At 37.5% G+C, this 10,661-nt stretch overlaps 1 protein-coding gene across 1 annotated transcript in view; it reads right to left on the reverse strand.

Moving 5' to 3' along the window:
* Positions 1-7,748: 7,748 nt before the first annotated feature.
* pdgfbb (platelet-derived growth factor beta polypeptide b) overlaps positions 7,749-10,661 on the reverse strand; it is a 16,098-nt gene continuing 13,185 nt past the window's right edge. Inside the window, exons 7-8 of the mRNA XM_036590483.1 lie at positions 10,543-10,661; positions 7,749-10,385 (exon numbers count right to left, since the gene is read on the reverse strand). The exon at positions 10,543-10,661 is cut by the window's right edge and continues 45 nt beyond it. Of these exons, the coding sequence (XP_036446376.1) occupies positions 10,552-10,661 (110 nt within the window). The 3' untranslated portion in view covers positions 7,749-10,385; positions 10,543-10,551. The remainder of the gene's footprint in view (positions 10,386-10,542) is intronic.

Here is a 10,661-nt window from a genome sequence, read left to right on the forward strand (position 1 = left end):
GTATTGCAATGGAGCTATGCTTCATGACTATTTCAGTTGAAACATATATTGTGACGGAATATATAACTGAATACATTTTGGATGGAGTATTCAGTATTCAGCCATCGCTACTTTTTCAGTGTTTTCCTCAGCCCTGTAGGCAGGTTAGAAACAATGACAAATATGTAGAATTTGCTGCCATGCTGATGTTAACTCATTTACATGACAAGAAAAATGAAATTCTGAAACTATCCTAACACTGTGACCTTTTACATTACATTTATGGCATTTGACAGACACTCTTATCCAGAGCAACTTACAATTCATCGTTTTACACAGGTAGGCAAAGGTAGTGTTAGGAATCTTACCCAAGGACTCTTATTGGTGTAGTGTAGGGTGCCTGCCCAGGTGGGGGATTGAACACCAGTCTACAGCGTAGAAGGCAGAGGTGTTACCCACTGCACTATGACAACCACAGCCACCTCTCACATATAGTTAATAACATGCTTTCGATTTAGGAATAACAAGTGCGCTACAATTTTACATTAGGCTAAATGGGAATTTTACCCATTTACATTCTGTAAAGTTTGTCCCAACTCCAAGCATATTTTTGTCAGTTAGTTGGCAGTTTGCATAATGACAATGCATTTTTTAAATTCTCCTACTGGTCCCTCTTACAGTAAGAAACAGGGCCTGATGGAGGCAGTAATATATATGAATCTTTTCCTATGTTTTTAAATGCTTCTTAGATTATGGAATCTTTGAAAGAATATATTTCTAGTTTCACTGTTCTGGAATCTTTGAAATGCTACGCATTATTTTTTCTTGTTCAATTAAAGTCCATTTTTATTGTTTTTAAAACCTGATTACTTGATATTCGTCAAAATATTCGGTAGATTACTTGATTAATCATACAATTTATTGTTATTGACTATAATTATACTGTAGATTATGTTAGTCCTAGAAAGATACATTGTGCTTGGCCTCTTTTAAAATTTCTGATTTCTCGATTAATCGTCAAAATAATCAGTACATTACTTGATTGATCATATAATCTATAGTTACTGACTATAGATATACTATAGATTGTAAAAGCCCTAAAAATAGATATTCTGTTTGGCCTCCTTTGAAATCTCTGATCACTTGATTAATCATCAACATAATCGATAGATTACTTGATTACTAAAATAATCTAAAGTAAGCGACTATTTGAGTTACTGACTATTCGAATTATTGATTTCTCAAATAACTCAAATAGTTGGTAGATTATTAATATAATCTATAGTCTGTGGCTATAGATATATAGGTAGTAACAGCCCTAGAAAGATAAATTGTTGGACCTTCACAAAATCTCTGATGGCTCCATTAGTCATCAAAATAATTGGTTAATTACTCAGTTACTAATGTACTCCAGTTACAGTCAGTGACTATAGACAGACTAAAGAAAATGGCAGCTCTGTAGAGATATATTCAGTGCTCCTGGACCCTTCTGAGGAAATGCTCTAGTAATGAAGATGATTCTCTTCAACATATCACAGACACACAAATACACACTGATTGATTACTCACCCACAGCTCGCGCCAGGATCAGTGTGTGTACATATGCCGAATGGTACTTTCATACTAAACATAATTACAGGCTCTTATTTGTTGGCTCGTACCTGCATGCGCACTCACTCAGACACACGCATGCACACACACGACTCAGGTCTTAAATAAGACAACAGGAAGACGCTGTGTGCTGCCGGTAGAGATAAAGATCTGATCCATTGTGAGTGTGTGCGTGTGGGCGTGTGCATGACTTGGGTGTGTGAATGCATGTGAGTTTCCGTGTACACTTGTATGTGTGTGTGCACTTACTTGAGTGTGACAGTTTGCCACAAATAACACTAGAGGACCTGAGGACTGCACTGTGAACCTTACTGTCCATCCCTGTCACACTCTAACATGCAGACATACGCAGACACACCAGCCCACACTGTAGTAGTGGTTCTTGATTAAAAAAAGGTTGCATTGTAGTTGTTGATTTACAGTACTGTGCAAAATCAGAGACCACCCTTCTTTTATTTAACTACCAGTTAATACATCCATTTAGTACAAATTACAATTTTTTCAGGTTATTTCTGAGAAGATAATCCAGTTGTTTAAGGAAGGGGAAAGTCAAGGAAATTTTACCAGCAGTCTAACCTAGCAACACCAAGCATATTGCTGCTGTCAGAAACCTTGTATCTCCAAAATAATAACTTTACAGGAAAAGGAATAAACATACTTTACTTTTAATGTAAGTCAATGGAATGGAGCTTTTTCCAAGTAATTTTGGGCCATTTACTTTTGTCCATTCATCATAAAATGTACACCCAATGTAAAGGACAACAGCCATTTTCAAATTATGTCAAACACAGAAAAACGACAAAAATGGAGATACAAAGTTTTGTTCAGACAGCAGCAATATGTAGAACAATTAGTTGGCAATTTGCATAAGATGATGCATATTTGAAATTTTCCTACTGGGTCTTCTTACAGTAAGAGACAGAGCCTGATTGAGTTATTTGTATGCAACTATTCTAGAATCTAAGAAGAAGGCTTCTTAGATTCTAGAATAGTTTAATATATATATATATATATATATATATATATATATATATATATATATATGTGTGTGTGTGTGTGTGTGTGTGTGTGTGTGTGTGTATTTAGGAACATGGGTTTTTAGGAATCCCATGTTCTCACACTTTTTTCACACACTGATTGACTCCAAAACTGTCAGCATCAAATAAACACTCCTGAGAGTTTTCAGCTTTGAGGGGAGAATCAAGCCACTCTTGCCTCACATCTGAAAAAATCCACAGGTGTTTCTTTCCATCCTTCCACTGTGAGAAGACAAATCAACGCTATGGGTCTGAAATGATGTGTAGCTGTTCAAGAAGTCGCCACTGAGAAAAGGACATTGACAAATTAATAAAAAAGATGCTGGTGTTCTCAGAACAATGGAGTCCAGACCTCAACATCATTAAATGTGTTTGGGATGAAGCAGAAAATGCAACCAACTTGTGAGACTGAACTTTGGAAGTGTGGAAAAATAGCCCTGCAGATTTCTTTGAAAAACTGAAAGCAAGTCTGGTAATTAAGTCACAGTGTGGACAAACATAAATGTGATCATTTACAGCGGTTGGCTTCTGTGTAGTTTCTGTGAAATTATATGTATTCTGCCTTTTTTACTTATTTGCCATTTTAGTTGAAAGTTAAATGATTGAAGGGTTGATTCTGACTTTTTCACAGAACTGTAAGTTAAATTGAAGACTTTTCATGCTCAAAGATACATTTGGTAATATCATTATGACAATGAGCAGGTGTCTACAAACCTTTGGACATATTTTGTATCTAGTGCAGTGTTTAAGTAATTGGACAGTGACAGTTTTTGTGGTGTTCCTCTAATGTCCAGTGTGTCAGAGGGGTCAGGAGAGAGTGTTGTTCTCACTCGCTCACTCACGTCAGAAGATTAGTCAGACGTGAGCAGTCCACTAAAGAAGCGGGGCACGTATCAAGAAGCAGCACTGCAGAGTCAATCAGATAACTCCAATACAGCTTTTATTAATGACACTATTGTGGGCTCTCTTTCACTTCAGAGCCTCGTCCCATCCCCACTGCCCGCCTGCTTTTTTCAGCGAGGCTTGGGGGAGATGCAGAGTAGCGTGCGAGAAGAGAAACAAAGCTTTGAGGCTGGTTTTTCAGCCCAGTGCCAAATGTCTCTGCTCTCTGATGTTTGGAGAGACAGCAGTGTGTGAGGAGGATTAAGAGTAAACAGTCTAGGCTATACTGCAACTGTCCAAAGAGAACCACTATGGCTGTGCACTGCTAATAAAGGGGAAGTCCACCAATTACTCAGAATTTCTGCATTAATGAATTGTTGAGATGTATTCAGTGTGGTCATTTAATCATGCAGTCATAGCCAGTGGTTTGATGAGAAATGATGCATTGTAGAGAAACTTACAGACTTCTTAACAGTCGTGATAAGAACCAAGTGTCGCAATGTCTACAACTCAAATGTAGCCATTCTATCCACAAACTTTCAGAAAAGGAGCTTTTAAGAGCCATTAAACTCTTCAGACATCTGGTTCCTATTACCACTACTGTTTGTTAATGATTGTTAATATTTATTTATGTGTTACATATGCATGAACAAATGCTTCTATTTCAATTATTAATTATCATTGTTTTCATTATTATTAATGATAATAATATCAATCACTAACCATTATTATTGTTATAATATGTATTTAAAAATGCACTCTAGTTCACACACACCCACCAACTAAACCGCTTATCCTTCTGGGTCACAGTGGGGCACTGGAGCCTATCCCAGCTGTCATTGGGCGGAAGGCAGGATACACCCTGGACAGGTCGCCAGTCCATCGCAGGGCAGACAGACAGACATACACATTCACTCACACCTAAGGGCAATTTAGCATGTCCAGTTGACCTGACTGCATGTCTTTGGACTGTTGGAGGAAACCCATGTAGACACAGGGAGAACAAACTCCACATAGAAAGGACCTTGGTCGCCCCAGCTAGGAATCAAACCCAGGCCATTCTTGCCACTTGCCCACTATGCCACTGTAGTTCAGTTTAGTCGCAATATTACAAAAAAAAGGCCAGATAAATGTTTACTAATATTTAAAAAGGATTTAATAAGGATTAACTTGGCATTGAGTAAAAGTTTATTCATGACAAATTACATTTTGTAATTACAATTACAAAGTGTTCATAACTTTATTAGTAAAGATTATGAATTGTTTGCAGCTAAGCAGATGCTGTAAAATTTATCAGCTATGGGATATGAGTATCAAATTACTAATATTTCTATATATCTGAATAATTGTTATTTGCATGTCACTGAGTAAATCTTTAATAACTGAAACAGAAGCAATAAGCAATGACTGAAATGTGCAGATCTTTTTTTCAGAAATCTAGAAAATTAGAATTTTTAATGCTAAGCCAAAATTGACATTTTTTCCTCACAAAACTGGTTCCAACCATTGTAAGTCAAGCTGTGATTTATTGAGTCTGCTCTCAATTCCTGATTTTGTTGGTAGTTAATCTGACATGTAAGGCCTTCAGTGCAGCTCCTGAAGGCCTAACCAATAGGAGTGCTTGCTTGGTTGTATCTACCTAGATAGCACAGAGAAAAAAATCTGAATGGACAATTGTCTATTTTGTTTCCAACCAGTGAAATAAGAGTATTACTACAGTACCTGTAGAGTTTACAAGTATACAACAAGCATGTTCTCAGAAATCATTAGACTGAAGCATGTCACCATGTCTAAAATGAATGGAGGTGTGTACTGTGTTCCTGTTATCTATAGAGAAGTGTTGTCTAATAAATAAAGGGTCTAATAAGGTGTTGTCTAATAACGTGTTGTTCCACCATCCTCCTGACCCCGCTGGACCATGGAATATCTGATCACCCTATTTATTACTAGCCAGTATACATCAACAGCTCAGTCACAGCAGATGATATGGAACTCCTGGATTTACTTACCAAATTCAGTTGCTACATATATACAAGAGGTTAGGCCCAAAACTGTAACACATATATATCAGCACAAACCAATATACAGCCAAAAAAGTGCAAGACACTCCTGGGCTGAAAAGAACAGTTTAGCAATGTGTGAAACAAACAAATGAAGGTCAAGCTTCATGTTTAATGTTTAGAACATCTCCTACTTCAGCCTAGACCCCTTGTGTATAATTCAGTTGCCTTCTTTGCATTAAAAATCCACATTGTGTCAGCTGTGTAAATCTTTTTCCGCTGTAAGAGCCTCCTGAAAGACTTCTTAAAAGCCTAGCAGTTAGCTATGGGGTGTATTGTTTTAACTCATTGGAGCAAAAAGACCCAGTGAGAGTCCACTTGTGTCCAGGAGTGTAATTCATATGATTTTTTTTTTCAAACATGCTTCAACGTTTTGCGTCTGGCTATGCTGTGGAATGCAGGACACCATTAATCCAACAAGTCAGCAACTGATATCACATTAAGGAGTGTGATAGCATGAATGGGAGTGTGTCTGGCTTGGCTGTAACAGAGTGGGTGGGCAAACACAGGTTAAAACACCCCTCACAACCATCCATACACAAAGGCACAACAAAAACAAATCTGAAGACTTCGAACTTTTCTCTTATTTACCCTGGTTACACTCAGATAAGTGAGAGAAATACTGTGGTATGCAAAGGTTTGGACATCCCCAGTCAAATGACATGTTTTGTTGGTTGGTCAAAATAAGTTAACACATCCTCTACAGAGAACACACTTCTGCACAGTTTAATTGCTGCAAATTACTGAAAAAATAAGACATAAAATATAAATATGCCATAACTTTGGCACATTTTACGGTTTATGTGCTGATAGGAAATAGGGGTCGTAATGTCTAGAACACAAATGTAGGCATTATATTTACTTTCCAAAACAATCAGGGAACTGTCATGAATGTAATATTGACAATGGTAAAAGTGATAAATCTTAAAAAAATATATGTTTTTGGGGACTATTTTGCCTCATAACACCCTACATGTACCTCCCCATTATAAATGAACTAAAACAGTAAAATTAAGGCCAAATGCTGATGTCCAAACTATCATTAAACACTGTCTCAGACATCAAATTCATAACTATTTCATGTATAACTTTCTATGTTTTCGGAGACATTAAACTCTTCAGATGTCTGATTCCTTTCACCACTACTGTGAACAATTCTGATTCAGTAAGTTTCCCTAGGAAGGAACGTTTCATATCAGATCACTCTGAACAAATGTATTTACACCTCAACAACTGAATTAAGCAAATACTTTAAGAAATTGGTGGAATTCCTCTTAAAGCAGTCTTACCAGATCATGCTAATTTAAACTCTATTCTGTTTAGTAACTTCATTGAAGGTTGTGGAGAGACCATAGATGGTAACTCATGATAATGTAGGTATCTCACCCCCTACCTTAACTAAACAACATCATATCAGCAGATACAGGTTACTTCTGAAAACAGGGGTGAGGTGCACCCATAGTGAGGGTGTTTGTTTTAATCAGGCTGGCAGGGGAGTGGAGGAAAGCGAAAGAGAGAGAGAGTTATTAATACTCTCCTGCTCTGCTCTTTCAGCTGAACTGGGTCCTGGACACTGGGAACACAGGGGAGGGAGACTGCGAGAATCTCCAGTAAAGTCAACAAGAAAAACGGACGGGGAGAGAGAGGGAGAGAGGGAGAGAGAGAGAGGGAGAGAGAAGAAAGCATATTTGTGTGTGTGTGTGTGTATAAATGTGTATAAATATATGAATAAGCTTCACACGATTGTGGCAGGCTGCATATGAACTATACTAGCAATGAAGTTAAAAATATGAAGTGAAATAATACAGAACAGGAAAAAGGAAAAGAAATTTATTTAGACTGAGTGAATGGTAGACCACTGTAGACAAAGTAAACAACAGAAAACCAGACAAACAAACATAGCTCACTATGCCACACACACACACACGCTCGGGAAACACTAAGAAACGGTTTGCTCCTAAGAAAAATCACATACCGTACTGTGCAAAAGTCAAAGACCACCCTTCATGTATTTAACTTCCAGTCCAAACACCCACTACAAGTTATTCATATGTTCATATTATTTAACAAAAAGCTACACAGAAGCCTCAACAACTAAATGTAATATCAAAATGTTTGGTAAGACTTACTGTAGGGAACCGCTCATTAGGCTCCATGACACCTACATAAGCTTGTCATGACAACTGACATAACGCTACATAAATGTTTTTAAATTCTTATTCCAATAGGCATTGTTTGCTATAAAGGCTACATTTACCAATTTTGATCAGTTAGCTAAAGTAGCCAGATGATGCCTTATAGAATAAGCATGTATAAACATTTATGTAGGATTATGTCAGTTGTCATGATAAGCTTATGTAGGTGTCATATAACTTCATGAACAGTACCCTACAGTAAAGTGTTACCAAATGTTCAGTATTTAGTGTGTCGAAGAAATCTGCAGCAATGTTTTTCCACACCTCCAAAGTTCAGTCATAGAGGTTGGTTGCATTTTCTGCTTCACATTATTCAAGTAAGCCCAATTACATTCAGTGATGTTCAGGTCTGGACTCTTTCCTTTTTTTAATAACTGCTTCTTGACAGCTACACATCCTTTCAGACCCGTGACCCGTGATGGATTTTTTCAGATCTGAAACAAGAGCAGAGCTTGATTTTCTCCTCGCTCTCAAAGAGCTTTAAGTATTGCTTATTGCTTATCTTATCTCCTCTGAACTATCTCCTTAAGCACATTAACATGTATTTGATGGTCATCAAAACTTGAAATGAAATAATTCAAGGGTGATCTTTGTCTTCTGCACTGCACTGGATCTAATATCACAACATACAATTTGTGTGCACAGCCAAAAGCTCTTACCAGATAAGGAGTTGCAGAAAATATGTAAATAAAAATCAAATAGTTTTGTTTTTAATGACAGCACACACGCCATCACCCAAATGACTTTCTTTTGTTGTGTCATCGCACTGTAGTCACCATAGAAACACCATGAAAAAGCAGATTTAAAAATGAATTTATGTTGGTTAAGTTTTAGTTCTTTATTTTTTGGTGGGAAGGTCCGGTGCAAACATTGCCACACTGGGAGACACACAAATATACACCTGGAGACACATATCCCCCTCTACACGCACACTTTTATCAGAATGCAGAGCAACAAATACATGAAAATAGTAATATAAACTATTGATAAAGAGAGCTGAAAAGAATAAATAATATTAAAGGTGAAGCTGTTTTCTTATCATAATGTAGCACCTTCATATTTATAGAGGTCTGAATTAATACAACAGAACTGCAACCCCTTTATCTGTCCTTTGTGAATTTCCAGTGTTAACAGTCAAATTAAATAATATGAAAATTAAATAAAAAAATAAAGTAAAACAGTATGCTGTTCATGGTTATGTACTGTATATGTAACTATTAAGTGGTTGAAAGTTCAGTACTGCATAGTTAAGAATCTGAAAAGCTGAAAACTCTGATTTATTTGCTCAATGCGGTGGTTTTGTGAATGACACTGTAGCTTCTGTTGGCTAGTCTCTCTCTTACTCTCTTTCTCGGCTATGCTCTTTGTCTTTCATGCTGACATTCTTTATGAATAGATAAATATAAACACACCTCTACTAGCTCACACTTAAACGAAGTTATGCTGGTTGCCACCTCACATTCATATACAAACCACCCAGCTACAGATGAAAATACAGGGTGCTGCCTGACTCTCTTTCTCTCCTATGGCATAAATAAAGATTATAGACAGGCATTTCCATCTCAGAGAGTTTCTAGACCAAACCTTTTCTTTACAGACAGCTTCTATGCCCGTCCTTTCCATACCAGAGAGCTTCTAGACCAGTCTTTCGATTTTAAAAAGCTTCTAGACCAGCTTTTCTCATCTGAGTGAATTTCTAGATCTTCCTTTTTAATTTAGAGAGCTTCTAGCCCACCTATCGTTTTTCAGTATATATCTAGATCAGAATTTTTCCCCATTCCAGACTTTCATTCCAGAAAGTCTTTTTATTCCAAGAAGAATAAAGTTCTAGATCAGTATTTCTAGATCAGTATTTTCAATCCAGAAAACCTCCAGACCAGCTGTCCTACTCCTGAATACTTCTAGACCAGAATAATTTCCCATCCTATACTCCCAACCTTGTTTCAGTTCCAAAGAGTTTCTAGGTCAGTCTTTCCCATTCCAGAAAGCTTCTAGACCGGTCTTTCCCATTACAGTGAGCTTTTAGACCAGTCTTTCCCAGTCCAGAGAGCTTCTAGACCAGTCTTTCAAAATCCCAGAGAGCTTCTAGACCAGTCTTTTTATTCCATAAAGATTGTAGACCAATCTTCTTAAATTCTATAAAACTTTTCATCCAATCTTTACATTTAGAGAGATTCGATTACAGAATGCTTCTTGACCATAATACTTTCTATTGAGGAAAGCTTCTAGATCACTCTTTTTCATATCAGAGCTGTAAGACACATCCCTCAAACCAGTCCCTCAGTTTCACAGCATGACATCATGTTTCCACCTGGGAGTATGACAGATGGAGAGTACTGTACAGTAACTACTGCATTGCCAGTCTAACTGCCAGCATTAATCCGTGATAAATGTTCTATTTGTTTAAAGTTATGTCCTCCTCCACAGTGTCACTGTTGTGTCATGGGAAAAAGTAGCTCAGTTCCCAAATGTCCACCAAACACAGCTTCTCCCAGGGACAGGGTTACTGGACAAGGATTAGTAGTGTAGTTTGTGGATCTCCATGGATAAGCACACTAAGAGCAAATTACATTATTCAGGAAAGAATATCTCTCTTGCGCTGGTACTGCACCATACCATGTCTGTGAGAGAGAGAGAAGAGCAAAAACACAGAGAACACAGAGATCAGTCAAACCCATCAGCAGTAATGAGCTTGCAATAATATTTTAATGCTTCTACTGACTATATGTGTTTGTGCAGGCATGAGTGTAAATGTGAATGTGGTGTTACCTAACTCACTTGTGAGCACTACATAAGAATGGCCCTCATGGCAGCCTTGCTGATGCGATTGCGAAGTTTTCTTCGCTTCTTGAGGGGCTGAGGGGGTGGTCGAGGGGGCTGAGAAGGTTTTTGGGAGT

This window comes from Colossoma macropomum, unplaced genomic scaffold (assembly GCF_904425465.1).
Source record: "Colossoma macropomum unplaced genomic scaffold, Colossoma_macropomum, whole genome shotgun sequence".
NCBI classification, from domain to species: Eukaryota; Metazoa; Chordata; class Actinopteri; order Characiformes; family Serrasalmidae; genus Colossoma; species Colossoma macropomum.